Here is a 19,427-nt window from a genome sequence, read left to right as displayed (position 1 = left end):
GAGGGCTCGTTCTGCATGGAGCTCTGGGTGTTATACACAAACAATGAATCATGGAACACTACATCAAAAACTAATGATGTAATGTATGGTGATTAACATAACAATAAAAAATTACAAAAAATTATTTCAGCTGCCCTTACGTAAAATATTGGATAACAATTTCTCTAATTTCCACAAGTTTAAGCAAAATGGCATCAGATCACAGAGGAGGGGGCAATGAATATTGCATGCCAGGTAGCAAGGAGAAATACTTCAGAAGCCTCTTGAGGTGAGCCTTTACGATTGAGTGTGATTTGTCAAGCCAAGAAGGGATTCCAGGGAGAGAGACTTCCAAGCTTGAGCAAATGGACATAAATACATCCTCTTCCAGACCTCTCTTTTTATACTCTGGGAAAATATATTTGAAGCCACCACAAAACAAAGGATAAAAGTATCCTTTTAGTGCAAGGATAGAGGATTAAATGATCTTTAGTTGGACTGAAACACAAGCTGTGTGAATAAACAAGTGAGTAAATCCCCCTACAACTTGACTTTCTCCTATGTTACATAAAGATGTAATGGTACCTTAAGGCTCAAGTGACGATTAAATGAGATAATCCCTTAGCCAATGCTTTCACACATAATAAACGCTCAAAAAACCCGCCAGACATCGGCAATTATACTCATAAATGTAGCTGGAAATTTGAATGAAATGCTAAACGCCGGCTAGATTCCATTTTTTAAGTATTCAGAGTGAACTCGTTATGCAAACCAAACATCGTGAGGGCAAAATATTTAAAAGTACTCCTTTTAATAGACCAGATACGTACAGTGCCACAAAACCGGGAGAAACCAGGAAACAGAGCTAACGAGTGGCTAAACCCATTCTAAACATGCTCTGATTTTGTGAATTGAGACAGGTGAGAAACAGTGATAAACCTACAAAGAGCTCCCCGGGGACCTGCGGAGCGCCGGGATTCCGGTATCCCGGGTAAGCTGCGGCGAAGGCATAGCTCTGGGACCCACACGACTCAGACGCGCAGGAGCACGGACTCTGGGTCCAGCCCCACCTACAACGAGCACGCCATGCCAGGCCCCGCCAGCCCTCCCCACTCCGTCCGCACCAGAACCCCGCCCCCGCCCCTCGGCCGGTCGACGTCCTCGGCGGCGCGGTCGTGACGTCACTTCCCGTCGCCGGCGCGCACGTGGGAGGAAGTGCCGGTGCCCGCGGCCGCCGCTCCTGCTCGTTTCTGGTTACGTTCGTCCGCCCGCCGGGCCGCTTCCTCCAGCTGGGCAGCCGCAATGGGAGTCCCGGCTTTCTTTCGCTGGCTCAGCCGCAAGTACCCGTCCATCATTGTCAACTGCGTGGAAGAGAAGGTGAGGAGGCGCCCCACGGCCGCCCGGCTAAAGCCCGGTGCTCAGGCGCGTTTAGGCCGCGGCCCTCGGCGCCCGCCGCCAGCCCCGGGGTCACCGTGCTGGGTCCCGCGCCGCCTTGTCGGCCCGCGGACAGCGGCGGTCTGACAGGCGGTTGGGCGCCGGCACCCGGAGTCGGGGCCCGGGAAAGCGGGCGGGGCGGGGCGAGGGCTGAGAGGGGTACGAACTCGCTTGAGGGCTGTTCCTCCCTGGCCCGCTTTTTCCGGGACCGGAAGGCCCCGCCCACGGCTTTGTTTCCTCCCGGCACCGCGCGTTTGGGTTTCGGAAGAGTCTTAGGCTTTTGAACCACTCCCGGCCCGTCCACAGAGTTAGTTGGTTGGGCCTGCTCAGATGCTGGTCCTGGACTTTAACAACCTTATAAAGTAATACCCGGCGGCGAGCTTTTTTGTTGTTTACCCCAGTGCGAGAGGCCATTTGTTGCTGTAGTTAGATTCGACGGCAAAAGCAGCCGTCTAGGGCAAGATAGAAGTCTGATAAGTGCCCCCTTGTCTAGGTCCCCTACTGTTGGACAGCTTGCTTGTTAAAATTTTCGGAATTCCTGGATGCACTCGAACAATACACTTTGTTGTTAGTTTGTTAATACATATATAGACTTTTGCCCATTCTTCAGTTTTATATTTATCGTTTCCGTGTTTCCAGTCCAAGTTCGATTTTGTACTCTTAATTAGAATTTTTGGATTGGGAAGGTTCAGGGTCACATCTTGCCTCCCACCTCTTCGTTTTTGAAGGAAGTACCCAGCCGTCACTGTGAAAACTTACTTCTTTTGGTAAAGGTGGTGAGATCTTGATTTTTATTTGTTATCCAAGGGGGGAATTGAAAGCCTTGTTTTGATGGTATTCCCAGTATTCCTTGTTTTTTTCTCAAAGAGAAACTGTTAAACTGAATGCTCGTTTCCTTTGTTTTTTAAAACTTTTATCAAATTTAACGTACATCTCATTCCATTTTTACTTCCTAGTGATAACCACTTCTGTTTTGGTTCTATTTCTGAATATCATGCTTATTCCTGATTTATTGGTTTTGGGTCTAGCTGTGGATTTCTAGCTATGATAGAAGAGGATTTAGTCGCTCATGCAATCTCCCCCCCCCATCCTCCTAATAATAGTACATCGCTATCTTTATTTCTCCTAAGGGTAAAGTTGATAATTTTAATGTGCCTTTATTTTTTATTGTATCTTCTATATGAAGATCACTTGACTTTTCACTGTCGAAGCTTAGGTATTAGCTTTTCTACTCCGGCTGCCCTTACTCTTCACCTCAGCTCGTCAGCAACACTTTTCCCTTGTTGGCATCCAAAATTTAAATTGTCAGGGCGTTGGCAATACTGATTTGTTTTAAAAGCTAAAAAAATTAGGGGCACATGGGTGGCTCAGTCAGTTAAGCGTCTGATTTCAGCTCAGGTCATGATCTTGGGGTCCTGGGATCAAGCAACGAGTTGGGATACGCGCTCAGCGGGGAGTCTGCTTGTCCCTCTGCCGCGCCCCCCCCCCCCCCCGGCTTGTTCTGTCTCTCTCTCAAATAAATAAAATCTTTAAATAAATAAAAGCTGAAAAAATCAAATACTATTGTCAGTTATTCTCACTATGCCGATTCAGGTTATGTGCTGCTTTTGTCTTTTTCTTGGTGTTGCTTTTCTTTTCCTCTTTAGGTCGTTCCCAGTCCAAACTCCCTCTTGTCTCAGCCTATCAAGTCCTCTTTCTTCTTGGAGACTGCTTCTTGAGGTTTTTTACTTCTATTGCTGTCACACCTGGTTATTTAGGGTTCCTGGAAAGCTGTTTCTTGAGATTTTTAACAATTTCTTTCTTCAGTTGGAGGTACTGTGTTCTGATCATCTTTCTTGGCTTAAATCCTTGGTTTTTATTTTCAGTCGAATTCTTAAGAAGTGCTGTGTGGGATATGAGTTTTCTGAGTCTGTTGTATCCTTGTACACGTGAATGATCATTAGCTAAACGTATTTTGAGTTTGAAAATACGTTTCCCTTAAAACCTTGAAAGCATTGTTCTTTTGACTTCTGTCATCCAGTGTTGTTGATGAGAAGTTGAATGTAAATGTGATTTATTTATTTAACCGACACACTTATGTAGTGTTTAACATGTACCAAGTGTTGTTCTAGGCACTTTACAGATTTATGAATTCTTCATAACCATATGATTATTACTATTATAGATGAGAAAACTGAAGCACAGAGGGGTTAAGTAATATACTTAAGGTCACTCAGCTAATGTCAGAGCCAGTGGAACACCATGCTCTTTAATTTCTGTGTTCTTCTGCTTCATTCTTTTGTAGTTGATCTATTTTTCTTTCTGAATTTTTTAAAGATCTTTATATCCTTGGTAGTGTAAGCTTTCATGATTATGTACTTAGGTATAGGTTTTTTAAAAATTTAAATTCATTTTGATCAGTACTTGGCTGACTGAGTCTGGAAACTTGTGTTCTTCAGTTCTAGAGGATGTTCTTTGATTTTTTTCCTGACCTTTTTCTCTGCCCTCTGAATTCTGGATACTGGGCCTCTGATTGATTTATTTTTCATTTCTCTCTGTTCTCCCTTCCCCCCTCCCCTTTTGCAGAGTTATTGAGATGTAATTGACCTACCCCAAACTGCACATATTTTAAGTGTACAATTTAATAGATACTGACTTATGTGTACATCCATGAAACCATCACCACAATGGAGATAAATAAACAATACTCTAAAACATTCCATCTGCCCCTTTGTTATTTCCCCTTAAAGCCCCACCCTGTTGCCTATCTTTAATCAACCGCTGGTATATTTCTGAATCTATAGATAAGTTTTTATTTTCTATGATTGTGTATAAATGGAATTACATGGTAGGCATTCTTTTTTTTTTTTAACGTGGTTCAGTTACTTTCATTCAGAATAATTATTTTGAAGTTTATTCATGTTACGTGTAGCAGCAGTTTGTTTCTTTTTATTTTTGAGTAGTTTCTATGTTGTGCATATATTAAATTTTATTTATTCATTCATCTGATTAAGGAACATTTGGATTGCTTCCAGTTTGGACCATCAAAAAAACCCAAAAAACAACTATGAACATTGGTGTCCAAGCCTTTGTGTGGATGTATGCTTTTATTTCTTTGGAGAAAATACCTAGGAGTGAAATGATTGAATTGTATGGTAGATATGTGGTAATTTCAAAAGGAAAAATTACCAGACTGTTTTCCCAAGTGGTTGTGCAATTTTGCATTGCCACTAGTAGTTTATGAGAGTTCTAGTTGCTCTGTTTCTTTGCCAACACCTGGTATGGTTAATTTTTTCAGTTTTAGTCCTTCCAATGTAGTTTTATCTCTTGGTTTTAATTTGCATTTCCCTAATGACATGATGTGGAGCATCTTTCTGGGTGCTTATTTGCCTTCCATATATCTTCTTGAGTGAGATGTCTATTCAGATCTTTTGCCCCCCCCCCCCTTTTTTTAAGAGAGGGAGAGGGAGAAAGGGGGGCAGGGGCAGAGGGAGAGAAGGAATCCTAAGCAGGCTTCATGCCTAGTGCAGAGCCCAACGTGGGGCTCCATCTCAAAACCATCAGAACATGACCTGAACCAAAATCAAGAGTCAGCTGCTTAACTGCCTGAGCCATCCAGGTGCCCCTACATTGATTTTTTTTTTTTAATTGTTAAACCACCTTGCATTCCTTGGATAAATCCCACTTGATCATGGTATATTATTTTTATGTATTGTTAGATTCAATTGACTAAAGTTTTCTTGAGAATTTTTACCTTTATGCTCAGAAAGGGTATTTGTCTTCCAGTGTTCTTAGGTGTTTGTCCACTTTTGGTTTCAGAGTAATTTTGATGTCAGATTGAGTTGTGAAGTGTATGCCCTCTTAGTTTTCTGGGAAACTTTTTGTAAAATTGGTTTTATTTCTTCCTTAAGTATTTGGTAGAATTCACCAGTGAAGCCATCTAAACCTAAAGTTTTTTGAGAGTTCTTTAGCTACAAATTCAGTTTCTTTTTTTCCTTTTTTTTTTTTTAAAAGATTTTAATTTTTTATTTGACAGAGAGAGAGTACAAGCAGCGGGAGCGGCAGGCAGATGGAGAGGGAGAAGACCTGAGCCAAAGGCAGATGCTTAACCGTCTGAGCCACCCAGGCGCCCCAACAAATTCAGTTTCTTTAAGTGAACATAGAGCTATTCAGATTATCTTTTTTTTTTTTTAAGGAGTTTGTGTGTTTTGATTTTTGTCCATTTCATCTAGGTAGTCAAATTTGTTGACATAAGGTTGTTCGTGGAATTCCTTACTATCCTTTTGCTCTCAGTAGAAAATGTAGTGATGTCATCTTTCTCATTCCTGATAGTAATTATTCTTTTTTGTTTCATTATCAGTCTGGCTAGAGTGATCTCAAAGAACTAGCTTTTGATTTCATTCATCTTTTTTTCCTGTTGTTTCTTCTGCTTTTTACTGAATTCTGCCCTTATTTTTGTTATTTATTTCTTAAGCTCACCCTGGGTTTAGCTGCTTTTCTTGTCCTCATTTCTTAAGATGGCAGCTGAGGTCATTGCTTTGATACATTGTTTCTTCTCATGTAGTTTTGGAGTGCCTGCTACTACTGTGTCAGTTACATCCCACAAATATTGACATGTTGTGTTTTCATTTTTATTCAGTAACAAATACTTTCTAATAGACTTTTTGACTTCTTTGGCCCTTTGGTTATTTATAACTCTTACTTAATTTTCAAATATTGGGGATTTTAGACTTTGTTACTGATTTCTAATTTAGTTCACTGTCGGAGAACATAGTCTGCATAATTTGAATCTTTGTAAAGTTTACCTGATTTGTTTTATGGCCCAGAATATGGTGTTGGTAAATGTCGTTTTGCCTTAAAACAGATGTAAGTTCTGCTGTTGGGTGGAGTGTTTTGTAAATGTTATCATGTTGGTTGATAGGATGTGGAAGAGTTGAACAACACTAATTTTGTTTTTTCTATCAATTACTGATAGGGGTATGGAAATCTATTATATATATAATTATTTGGCTACATCTGTTTTTTGTTTCAGTTTTGTTGGTGTTTGCTCCTTGCATTATGTAGCTCTTTTATAAGGTGCATAAATGCTTAGGATTATTATGTCTTCTTGAAGAATATGCTCCTTTATCATTGAGAAATTAACTTTTTGGGGGCTCCTGGGTGACTCATTTGAGCATCCGACTCTTGGTTTCAGCTCAGGTCGTGATCTTGATCGTGGAATTGAGCCCCGCCTCATCTGCTTGTGATTCTCTGCTTCTTCCTCTGCCCCTCCCCCACTAATGCTTTCCCTCTCTCTCTCAAATAAATAAAATCTTTTTAAAAATTATCTTTTTTATCCCTGGTATCCCTGCCCCTTTGTTCTGAAATCTGTTTTGTTCAATATTAAGATAGCCAGATCTTCTGACTAGGTCTATTTCTTTTTGTGTCTTTATATTTAAAGTGTGTGTTTTTATAGGCAGCATAGAGTTAGGTCTTGTTTTTGTATACTGTTTGATGATCTCTTCCTTTTTTTACTGTGGCAAAATACACATAATATGAAATTTGCTATTTTAACCATTTTTAAATGTTAAGTACTCACAGTATTGTGAAACCATTACCATTATTCATTTCTAGAACTTATTCATTGTCCCAAACAAACTCTATGCGTTAAACAATAATTCTCTGTGCTCCCTCCTCTCTTACTTTCTGTCTTGTGAATTTGCCTGTTTTAGTTACCTAATGTAAGTGGAATCGTATAATATTTGTCATTTTGTGTCTGGATTATCACTTAGCATAATGTTTTCAAGACTTACCATGTTTGCATGTATCAGAATTTCATTCCTTTTTAAGGCTAATAATATCCCATTTTGTGTGTATGTATATATATCATATTTTGTTTGGGCACTTGGGTTATTTTTACCTTTTGACTATTGTGAATAATGCTGCTGTCAACATTGGTGTATAATTATCTGTATTCATATCAATGCTTAGGGTATATATCTATGAGTGGTCCCTGCTTTCAGCTCTTGGGGTATATGCCTAGTGGAATCACTGGATCTTGTGGCAATTCTGTTTACCTTTTGAGGAACTGCCAGACTGTTTTCCTAGTCTCCACTTTGTAAGCAGGGCATTAAGGACATTTACATTTCACGTGAGTGTTGGTATGGTTAGATTTAAATTTATGAGCTGGTTTCTGTTTCATCTGTTCATTGTTTCCATTTCCACTTCTTTTGGATTGAGTATTTTTTACTTCATTTTATCTTTACTTTTGATTTAACTACTCTATTCATTCAACCATCAGGTTTTCACTTTGTGTCCTTGGCTTTATATAGGCCTCCATTCATTAGCTTTCCATTCTTAAGAAAAATGCCTTGGCGCGCATGGGTGGCTCAGTCCTTTAAGCATCTGCCTTAGACTCAGGTCATGATCCCAGGGTTCTGGGATCGAGAGCCCCATGTCTGGGTCTCTGGTGAGCAGGGAGCCTACTTCTCCCTCTACCTTCTGCTCCGCCTGTTTGTCCTCTCTCTGTGTGTGTGTGTCTCTCTCTCTGTCAAATAAATAAATAAAAATCTTTTTTAAAAAAAAAAGAAAAAGAAAAATGCCTTAAACTCTCCTAAACTCTAAAGAACTAGCGCTTCTTGCATTATACTGCGCTGCTCCCTACAGTCTCTGTCCTCTGGTTATTTCGGTGTGAGAGCTGAAACAAGGCAATGGCGTCTTGTTTGACTTCAGCTGGGAGTGTTCATGTTGGTGGACTCAAATTTTTCACTGCTCTGCTCATGTTTGTGAATGACAGAGTGCTGCAAATATTGATTTGGGGGTTACCAAAAAATTTTTAGTAAGTAGGTGAATTAGCAAATAATAGAATTCATGAATAATGAAGATCAGTGGTGTATATGCCACACAGGGTAGTTGTGTGAATTAAATCAATTAATACGAGTTAAGTGCTTCAAACATTGCTTTGTACAGACACTTGATATTTCAGAATGTTATTGCTAAATTAAGTTTCAGGAGTTTGTATGTTCAAGTAAAAGTGGGGATATATTTGTGTCTAACTTTTGGTAATATTGTGTAGTGTAAGATAGTGCTCTGTTTTTATGTAGTGAAATCCAGGTTTCCTACCCTGCTTTTTTTTCTCTCTTCCTTCTATTTGATTGAGTACTTTTTTTTATGACTGGCACTAATCTGAGGGGGGGGGAGGGACAGTAATGAACAAGGAGGCTGTTGGTTCCTGATTCTGCATTCAGTTTTGCTCAGTATAATATTTTTGGGGGAGATGGCTGCTACATTTTTAGATAATTTTATTGAGATACATGACTTATGTACCATACAATTCACCCATTTAAAATTTATAATTAAATGGTTTCTTGTATATTCATGGATGTGGGCAACCATCGCCACAGTCAGTTTTAGAACATTTTCATCACCTCAGAAAGAAACCTGTACCCTGTAGCTACCAACCCACTAACCCCTCCCTCTGCTACTCGTATCCCTAAGCAACCACTAGTTTACTTTCTGTCTTTATAGATTTCTCTCTTGTGACTTTCATGTGAATGGAATCATATAGTCTGTGTTTTTTTCTGGGTGGCTTCTTTCACTTAACATTATGTTTTCAGGGGCGCCTGGGTGGCTCAGTCGTTGATGTCTGCCTTTGGCTCAGGTCATGATCCTGGGGTCCTGGGATAGAGCCCCGCATTGGGCTCCCTGCTCCGCGGGAAGCCCGCTTCTCCTCTCCCACTCCCCCGCTTGTGTTCCCTCTCTCGCTGTGTCTCTGTCAAATAAATACGTAAAATCTTAAAAACAAAAAAATTATGTTTTCAAGGTACGTCCATGTTATAGCATGTATCAGTACTTCCTTTTTTATGGTTAAATAATGCTTCATTTTGTGGATATACCACATTTTGTTTATCCATTTGTGTGTTGACGGACTTTTGGGTTTCCACCTTTTGACTGGTATGAGTAATGGTGCTACATTCACGTACAGGTTTCTGTGTGGACCTGTTTTCATTTACGAAGTATATACCTAGAAGTGGGAATTCTGGATTATAGGGTAACTCTATGTTTGATTATTTGAGGAACTGCCAGACTGTTTTCCTAAGTGGCTGCAGCATTTTAATTCCCACCAGCAGGGTTTCAGGGTTTTAGTTTCTCCACATTCTCACTAACATTTGTTACCTGACTTTATTTTCGCCATTCTAATGGGTGTGAAGTTGATATCTCACTGTAGTTTTTTTTTTTTTTTTTAAAGATTTTTTATTTATTCATTTGACAGAGAGAGAGTGAGCACAGGCAGGGGGAGCGGCAGGCAGAGGGAGAGCGAGAAGCAGGCTCCCTGCCAAGCGGAGAGCCCAATGTGGGGCTCGATCCCAGGACCCTGGGATCCTGGTACCATAGTGTCTTGATTACTGTTGCTTTGTAGTAAATTTTGAAATCAGGAAGTATAAGTCCTCTAGTTTATTCTTTTTTGAGGATTATTTTCTATATTCTGGCTTTCTTGCAATTGCATATGAGTTTTACAATCCACTTCAGAGTATAGATTTTACATTTCTTTGATTAATTTTAGTTTTAGGATACTGTTATGATGAATTATTTTCTTATTTTTGAATTGTTCATTGCAAGTGTATAGAAATTAAATTGCTTTTTTTATATTGATCTTGTATCCTGCAACCTTGCTGAACTCATTCTAATAATTTTTTAGTGGCTTCCTTAGGATTTTTAATATACGAGATCACATCATGCAAATAAGGAGTTTTACTTCCTCCTTTACAATCTAGATGCTTTTTCCTTCTTTTTCTTGCTTAATTGCCCTGGGTAGAACCTCCATGACAGTTCAGAATTGAAATGGCAAAGAGTGGACATCCTTGCCTTATTCCTAACCTTAAAGGGAAACCATCTACTTCATCACCATTAAGTATGATGTCAACTGTTTTTTTTTGTAGATGCCCTTTATGTAAGGCACTTATCTTCAATTCCTAGATTTTTGAGTTGTTTGGTTTTTGTTTTTAATCATGAAAGGGTGTTGGATATTCTCAAATGCTTTTTTATATCTATTGAGTTGGTCATGTGATTTTTGTCTTTCATTCTATTCATGTTATGTATTGCATTAATTGATTTTTTGTTGTTAAACCAACTTTGCATTGCTAGGATAAGTCCTACCTTGGTCATGCTGTATAATTCTTTTCATATATTGCCAGATTCAGTTTGCTAGTATTTTGCTGAGGACTTTTACATCCATGTTCATAAGAGTCTGTAGTTTTGTTTTCTTGTGATATCTTTGTCTAGTTTTGGTTATCAGGATAATATTGGCCTCATAAAATGTGTTGGAAAGTATTCCCTTTTTTTGGAAAAATTTGTGAAGAGCTGGTATTAATTCTTTGGTAGAATTTAGTGGAGAAACCATTTAGGTTTGGGTTTATTTTTTTTTTTAATTAAGATTTTATTTATTTGTCAGGAGTCGGAGAGAGAGAGAGTGGGTGCGTACAGCAGGGGGAGCAGCAGGCAGAGGGAGAAGCAGGGAGCCCAATGTAGGACTCGATCTCAAGACCCTGGGATCATGACCTCAGCTGAAGGCAGATGCTTTTAACCAACTGAGCCACCCAGGCATCCCTAAGCTTGGGCTTTTAATTGTGGGTAGTTCTTTTCTTTTTCTTTTTACTGGTTTTGCCTCATATAGGTTTATTCAGATTATTTCTTTTGTCATTTTTTGTATTTTGTCATTTTTGTAGCTTGTCTTTTTTTTTTTTTTTTTTTTCTAGGTCAAAGTGACAAGGTTTGTTGATCTTTTGAAAGAACCAATTTTTTGGTCTCATAGGTTTTTTCTCTTTATCTTTTTATTTTCTATTTTATTTTTCCTCTAATGTCATTTCTTCTGTTGGCTTTGAGTTTAATTTGCTATTATTTTTCTAGTGTCTCAAGGTGCATGTATGCACGGTTACATTATGGATTTGAGGTCTTTCTTAATATAGACATTTACAGCTATGTTTTTTTTTTGAACCCTGCTTTGACTCTATACCCTAGACTTTGGTATGCTGTATCTTCCGTTTCATTCATCTCTAAGTATTTTCTTTCTTTCTTTCTTTCTTTTTTTTTTATTTATTTGACAGAGAGAGAGAGAGAGAGCACAAGTAGGCAGAGAGGCAGGCAGAGGGAGAGGGAGAAGCAGGCTCTCCATTGAGCAGGGAGCCCGATGTGGGGCTCGATCCCAGTACTCTGGGATCATGACCTGAGCCGAAGGCAGCCGCTTAACCGACTGAGCCACCCAGGCGCCCCTCGAAGTATTTTCTGAATTCTCTTTTGATTTCTTCAATTCACTGGTTATTCATTCATGAGTGTGTTAATTTCCACATATTTATGAGTTTGCCAGATTTCTTCCTTTTATTTCTAATTTCATTTCATTGTGGCTGGAGAACATATTTTGAATTATTTTTGTGCTTTTAAATTTCTTGAGATTTGTTTTATAGCCTAGTGTTTGGCCTGCTGGAAAATGTTCCATATGCAGTTGAGAATGTATATTCTGTTGTTGGGTGGAGTGTTCTATAGAAATCTGTTGGATGTGGTTGGTTAATAGTGTTCACGTCATCTATTTCCTTATTGATCTTCGGTCTAGTTTTACTCATTATTGAAAGTGGAGTATTGAAATCTTTACTTTTACTGTTGAATGGTCTATTTTTTTCATTTGTCATGTATTAAAAGGCTGGTGGTTTGTTTTTTTTTTTTTAGATTATTTATTTATTTATTTATTTGACAGAGGCACAGTGAGAAAGGGAACACAAGCAGGGGGAGTGGGAGAGGGAGAAGCAGGCTTCCCGCCGAGCAGGGAGCCCGACGCGGGGCTCGATCCCAGGACCCCGGGACCATGACCCGAGCTGAAGGCAGACGCCCAACGACTGAGCCACCCAGGCGCCCCAAGGCTGGTGTTTTTAAAAATGTTTTTTACAACAGCTTTTTATTTTATTTTTTAATTGAAGTATAATTGGCACACAGTGTTATTTAGATGTACGCGGTGTTAGTTTCATGTGTACAGTATGATTCAACAATTCTATACAGTACTCAGTACTCATCAGGGTGTAATGCATTCTAAATCCCGTTTATATGTTTCACCCATCCCCTCATCCACCTCCCCTCTGGCCACTATGAGTTTGTTCTCTGTATTTAACAGTCTGTTATTTGATTGTCTTTTTGTCTTTTGTTTTGTTTTGTTTTTAAAACTGTACATATGAGTGAAATCATATCGTATTTATCTTTCACTGTCTAACTTATTTCACTTTGCATTATATTCTAGGTCCATCATGTTGTTGCAAATGACAAGATCTCATTCTTTTTAATGGCTAATATTGTTTGTGTGTGTGTGTGTGTACACATATATATATATCACAATTTCTTTATCCATCTGTGGATGGACACTTGGGTCACTTCATATGTTGGCTGTTGTAAATAATGCAGTAAACATAGGGGTGCATATATCTTTTTGAATTAGTGTTTCTGTTTTCTTCGGGTAAATACCAGTAGTGGAATTAACTGGATCATATGGTAATTCTGTTTTTAACTTTTTGAGGAACCTCCATACTGTTTTCCACAGTGGCTGCACCACTTTGCATTCTTACCAACGGTACAGAAGGATTCCTTTTACTCCACATCCTCGCCAACACTTATTTCTTGTGTTGGTTTTAGCCATTCTGACAGGCATGGAATATCTCATTGTGATTTTGATTTGCATTTTTCTGATAGTGGTGTTGAGCATCTTTTCCTGTGTCGGCCATTTGTAGGTCTTCTTTAGGAAAATATCTATTCAGGGCCTTTGCTTATTTTTAAATTGGATTATTTGGTTTCTTTTGGTGTTGAGTTGTATAAGTTCTTTATATATTTTGGATATTAACCCCTTATAGGATAGATCATTTGCAAATATCTTCTATTTGCTAGGTTGCCTTTTTGTTTTGTTGATGGTTTCTTTCACTGTGCAAACATTTGTTTTGGTATAGTCCAAGCAGTTTAATTTTTGTTTCCCTTGCCTGAGGAGACATATGTAGAAAACTATTTTTATGGCCAACCTCAGAGAATTATTGCCAATGTTTTCTTCTAGGAGTTTTATGGTTTCAGATCTCACATTTAGGTCCTTCGTTAACCCGTTTTTTTTTTTTTTTTTTTAAAGATTTTATTTATTTATTTGAGAGAGAATGAGATAGAGAGAGAGCATGAGAGGGGGGAGGGTCAATGGGAGAAGCAGACTCCCTGCTGAGCAAGGAGCCCGATGCTGGACTCGATCCTGGGACTCCAGGATCATGACCTGAGCCGAAGGCAGTCACTTAACCAACTGAGCCACCCAGGAGCCCCCGTTAACCCGTTTTGAGTTTATTTTTGTGCATGGTGTAAGAAAATGATTGTTTCATTTTTTGCATGCAGCTGTCCAATTCTCCCAACACTGTTTGTTGAAGAGACTGTCTTTTCCCCATTGTATATTCTTGCCTTCTTTGTCATAGATTAATTGACCATATATGCATGGGTTTATTTCGGGGTTCTCTGTTCTGTTCCACTGATCTGTATCTCTTTTTGTGCCGGTACCATACTGTTTTGATTACTACAGTTTGGTAGTACATCTTGAAATCTGGGATTGTAATACCTGAAGTTTTGTTCTTCTGTATGAAAATTGCTTTGGCTATTTGGGGTCTTTTGTGATCTCATACACACTTTAGTATTATTTGTTGTAGTTCTGTGAACAGCGTTATTAGTATTTTGATAGGGATTGCATTAAATCTGTACATAGCTTTGGATAGTATGGACATTTTAACAATATTGGTTTTCTCAGTCCCTGAGCATGGAATATCTGGGTCATCTTCAGTCTTTCATCAGTATTTTATAGTTTTTAGAGCACAGGTTTTTTCACCTTCTTGGTTAAGTTTATTCCTAGGGATTTTTTTTTTTTTTATTGTTAGGTTAATCCCCATACATTACATCATTAGTTTTAGATGTAGTGTTCCATGATTCATTGTTTGTGCATAACACCCAGTGCTCCATGCAGAACATGCCCTCCGCAATACCCATCACCAGGCTAACCCATCCTCCCACCCCCCTCCCCTCTAGAACCCTCAGTTTGTTTTTCAGAGTCCATCGTCTCTCATGCTTCGTCTACCCGTCCGATTTCCCCCCCTTCATTCTTCCCCTCCTGCTGTCTTCTTTTTTTTTTTTCTTAACATATATTGCATTATTTGTTTCACAGGGACAGATCTGAGATTCAACAGTCTTGCACAATTCACAGCGCTTACCAGAGCACATACCCTCCCGGTGTCTATCACCCAGTCACCCCATCCCTCCCACCCCACCCCCCACTCCAGCAACCCTCAGTTTGTTTCCTGAGATTAAGAATTTCTCATATCAGTGAGGTCATATGATACATGTCTTTCTCTGTTTGACTTATTTCGCTCAGCATAATACCCTCCAGTTCCATCCACGTCGTTGAAAATGGCAAGATCTCATTCCTTTTGATGGCTGCATAATATTCCATTGTGTATATATATACACCACATCTTCTTTATCCATTCATCTGTCGATGGACATCTTGGCTCTTTCCACAGTTTGGCTATTGTGGACATTGCTGCTATAAACATCGGGGTGCACGTACCCTTTCGGATCCCTACTTTTGTATCTTTGGGGTGAATACCCAGTAGTGCAATTGCTGGATCGTATGGTACCTCTGTTTTCAACTTTTTGAGGAACCTCCATACTGTTTTCCAGAGTGGCTGCACCAGTTTGGATTCCCACCAACAGTGTTGGAGGGTTCCCCTTTCTCCACATCCCCACCAACATCTGTTGTTTCCTGACATGTTAATTTTAGCCATTCTGACTGGTGTGAGGTGGTATCTCATTGAGGTTTTGATTTGGATTTCCCTGATGCCGAGCGATACTGAGCACTTTTTCATGTGTCTGTTGGCCATTTGGATGTCTTCTTTGGAAAAATGTCTGTTCATGTCTTCTGCCCATTTCTTGATTGGATTCTTTGTTCTTTGGGTGTTGAGTTTGATGAGTTCTTTATAGATTTTGGATACTAGCCCTTTATCTGATATGTCATTTGCAAATATCTTCTCCCATTCTGTCGGTTGTCTTTTGGTTTTGTTGACTCTTTCCTTTGCTTTGCAAAAGCGTTTTACCTTGATGAAGTCCCAATAGTTCATTTTTGCCCTTGCTTCCCTTGCCTTTGGTGATGTTTCTAGGAAGAAGTTGCTGCGGCTGAGGTCGAAGACGTTGCTGCCTGTGTTCTCCTTTAGGATTTGGATGGACTCCTGTCTCACATTGAGGTCTTTCAACCATTTGGAGTCTATTTTTGTGTGTGGTGTAAGGAAATGGTCCAGTTTCATTCTTCTGCATGTGGCTATCCAATTTTCCCAACATCATTTGTTAAAGAGACTATCTTTTTTCCATTGGACATTCTTTCCTGCTTTGTCAAAGATGAGTTGACCATAGAGTTGAGGGTCCATTTCTGGGCTCTCTATTCTGTTCCATATGTGTCTGTTTTTATGCCAGGACCATACTGTCTTGATGATGACAGCTTTGTAATAGAGCTGGAAGTCTGGAGTTGTGATGCCACCAGCTTTGCTTTTCTTTTTCAACATTCCTCTGGCTTTTCAGGGTCTTTTCTGGTTCCATACAAATTTTAGGATTATTTGTTCCATTTCTTTGAAAAAAGTGGATGGTATTTTGATGGGGATTGCATTGAATGTGTAGATTGCTCTAGGTAGCATTGACATCTTCACAATATTTGTTCTTCCAGTCCATGAGTATGGAACGTTTTTCCATTTTTTTGTGTCTTCCTCAGTTTCTTTCATGAGTATTTTATCATTTTCTGAGTATAGATCCTTTGCCTCTTTGGTTAGATTTATTCCTAGGTATCTTATGGTTTTGGGTGCAATTGTAAATGGGATCAACTCCTTAATTTCTCTTTCTTCTGTCTTGTTGGTGTATAGGAATGCCACTGACTTCTGTGCATTGATTTTCTATCCTGCCACTTTACTGAATTCCTGTATGAGTTCTAGCAGTTTTGGGGTGGAATGTTCTGAATATGTCTGTGAAGTCCATTTGGTCCAGTGTGTCATTTAAAGTCTTTATTTCGTTGTTGATCTTTTGCTTAGATGATCTGTCCATTTCAGTGAGGGGGGTGTTAAAGTCCCCCACTATTATTGTATTGTTGTTGATGTGTTTCTTTGCTTTTGTTATTAATTGCATTATATAAGTGGCTGCTCCCATGTTAGGGGCATAGATATGTACAATTGTTAGATCTTCTTGTTGGATAGACCCTTTAAGTAGGATTTAGTGTCCTTCCTCATCTCTTATTACAGTCTTTGGTTTAAATCTAATTTGTCTGATATAAGGATTGCCACCCAGCTTTCTTTTGGTGTCCATTAGCATGTTAAATGGTTTTCCACCCCCTCACTTTAAATCTGGGGGTGTCTTTGGGTCTAAAATGAGTCTCTTGCAGACAGCATATCGATGGGTCTTGTTTTTTAATCCAATCTGATAGTCTGTGTCTTTTGATTGGGGCATTTAACCCATTTACATTCAGGGTAACTATTGAAAGATAGGAATTTAGTGCCATTATATTGCCTGTAAGGTGACTGTTACTGTATATTGTCTGTGTTCCTTTCTGGTCTATATTGCTTTCAGGCTCTCTCTTTGCTTAGAGGACCCCGTTCAAGATTTCTTGTAAGGCTGGTTTTGTGTTTGCAAATTCCTTTAGTTTTTGTTTGTCCTGGAAGCTTTTTATCTCTCCTTCTATTTTCAATGACAGCCTAGCTGGATATAGTATTCTTGGCTGCATATTTTTCTCATTTAGTGCTCTGAATATATCCTGCCAGTCCTTTCTGGCCTGCCGGGTCTCTGGATAGGTCTGTGGCCAATCTAATGTTTCTACCATTGTAGGTTACAGACCTCTTGTCCCGAGGTGCTTTCAGGATTTTCTCTTTGTCTCTGAGACTCGTAAGTTTTACTATTAGATGTTGGGGTGTTGACCGATTTTTATTGATTTTGAGAGGGGTTCTCTTTGCTTCCTGGATTTTGATGCCTGTTTCCTTCCCCAAATTAGGAAGTTCTCTGCTATAATTTGCTCCATTATACCTTCTGCCCCTCTCTCTCTTTCTTCTTCTTCTGGTATCCCAATTATTCTAATGTTGTTTCGTCTTATGGTATCGCTTATCTCTCGAATTCTGCCCTTGTGATCCAGTAGTTGTTTATCTCTCTTTTTCTCAGCTTCTTTATTTTCCATCATTTGGTCTTCTGTCTCACTGATTCTCTCTTCTGCCTCATTTATCCTAGCAGTTAGCGCCCCCATATTTGATTGCACCTCATTAATAGCCTTTTTGATTTCTACTTGGTTAGATTTTATTTCTTTTACTTCTCCAGAAAGCGTTTCTCTAATAACTTCCATGCTTTTTTCAAGCCCAGCTAGTATCTTTACAGTGATGATTCTGAACTCTAGATCTGACATCGTAGTAATGTCCGTATTGAGTAGGTCTCTGGCAGTCGGTACTACCTCTTTTTCTTTTTGTTGAGGTGATTTTTTCCGTCTTGTCATTTTGTGCAGAGGAGAATAGATTAATGAGAGAACAAAATGCTAGCGGGGTAACAACTTCCCCAGAAAATATACTCTAAACAAATCAGAAAAGACCTGAAGCAGTGGGAAAAGAAAGGGAAAGAGAGAAAAAAAAAAAAGATAAAGATAAAAACAAACAAAAACAGAACAAAACAAAACAGAATGTGATCAAATATGATCTGGCTGGTATATAGATCAGTGCCACACACTGGTTTTGGGTGCATTTTGGTCTGTTAGAAGAAAGTGCCTCCCAAAATTTTAAGAAAGAAAAATTTACATATGTACAAAAATAAGGTTTGATATGAATAAGGGATGGAATATGACTATAAAATGGAAATTGTAAAAAATTTTATAAAAGGAATTGATAAGAAGTTGTTTGAAAAAAGAAAGAAGAGGACTTAAAAAAAAAAGAATATGATCAGGCAGGGGAGTAGAAAAGAACCATACACTAGAGATTTAGGGTATGTTTTGATCTGTTAGAAGAAACCATCCCAAAATTTTAAAGAGAGCAACTTTTATATATATGCCAAAAATATGGGTAGCTACTATGATGGCATAGAATATGACTCTAAAAATGAAAAATAAAAATGTTTTTTAAAAAAGGGTTTGATAAGATGGTGGTTGAAAAAGGGAAGAAGAAAAATTCAAAAAAAAATTAACTTTGAAAGACTAAAGAATCATGGTAAAAAGCCATGAATTCTATGTGCAGTATTCCCCTGGCACTGATGTTCTGCCGTTCTCATTGATCGGTAAACTTGGTCTTGGCTGGCTGTTCTCGCTGATCTTCTGGGGGAGGGGCCTGTTGCCGTGGTTTCCAAATGTCTTTGCCAGAGGCGGAATTGCCCCACCCTTGCCGGTCCGGTCTAAGTAATCTGCTTGGGTTTGCTCTCCAGAGCTTTTGTTCCCTGCAAGCTTTCCGTACGGCTTTGGAGGCGGAGAGTGAAAATAGCGGCCTCCCAATCTCCTGCTCTGAGGAGCCGAGAACTCAGGTCCTGCTCCTCAGTGAGCCCCCAGAGAAAAGCCGTTAGTCACTCCCCTCTCCCCTGTCTCCGGCCGCACTCCGTGCTCACCAGGCCTGTGACTGCGCGTTTCTATCTCTGGCACCCGATCCCGGGTGGAGTCTCCAAACCCAGCAGATCCCTGTGGTGCGCTCCCCTGCCGCTCCTCCCGGGGGATGAAGGGGAGTCTCCCCAGATCTGCCGCTTGTTGGGACCCTGCTGGAGGAGCAGTGGCCAGACTGCCGCGGATCACGGTTTATGGCAACTCGCAGCTGAGAGCCCGCGCCTGGGCTCCATCTCCGCAGCCGGCTTCCCTGTTCTGATACCTGGGAGCTCTGCTGCACTCAGGCACTCCCGGTCTTTTGTGACCCCGAGGGTCCTGAGACCACACTGTCCCACGAGGGTTCCACCCCCCCACTTAGCCACTGGAGTGACGTCCCTCAGCGGAGCAGACTTCTAAAAGTTCCCATTTTGTGCTCCGC

At 39.7% G+C, this 19,427-nt stretch overlaps 1 protein-coding gene across 3 annotated transcripts in view; it reads left to right on the top strand.

Moving 5' to 3' along the window:
• The first annotated feature begins 1,186 nt into the window (after nt 1-1,186).
• The window catches only part of XRN2 (5'-3' exoribonuclease 2), an 83,450-nt gene continuing 65,209 nt past the window's right edge, over nt 1,187-19,427 (top strand). For 2 of the 3 annotated variants that reach the window (XM_021700739.2, XM_021700738.2), the window contains exon 1: nt 1,212-1,356. In XM_021700739.2, coding sequence (XP_021556414.1) covers nt 1,282-1,356 — 75 coding nt within the window. In that variant the 5' untranslated portion in view covers nt 1,212-1,281. Of the gene's footprint in view, nt 1,357-19,427 lie in introns of all 3 variants that reach the window. The other variant, XM_021700740.2, reaches the window with a different exon arrangement.

The sequence above is a fragment of the Neomonachus schauinslandi genome, chromosome 10 (genome assembly GCF_002201575.2).
Source record: "Neomonachus schauinslandi chromosome 10, ASM220157v2, whole genome shotgun sequence".
Lineage (NCBI taxonomy): Eukaryota > Metazoa > Chordata > Mammalia > Carnivora > Phocidae > Neomonachus > Neomonachus schauinslandi.
Note: the sequence above shows the minus strand (reverse complement) of the source record. Positions and strands in the feature narration are given on the sequence as shown.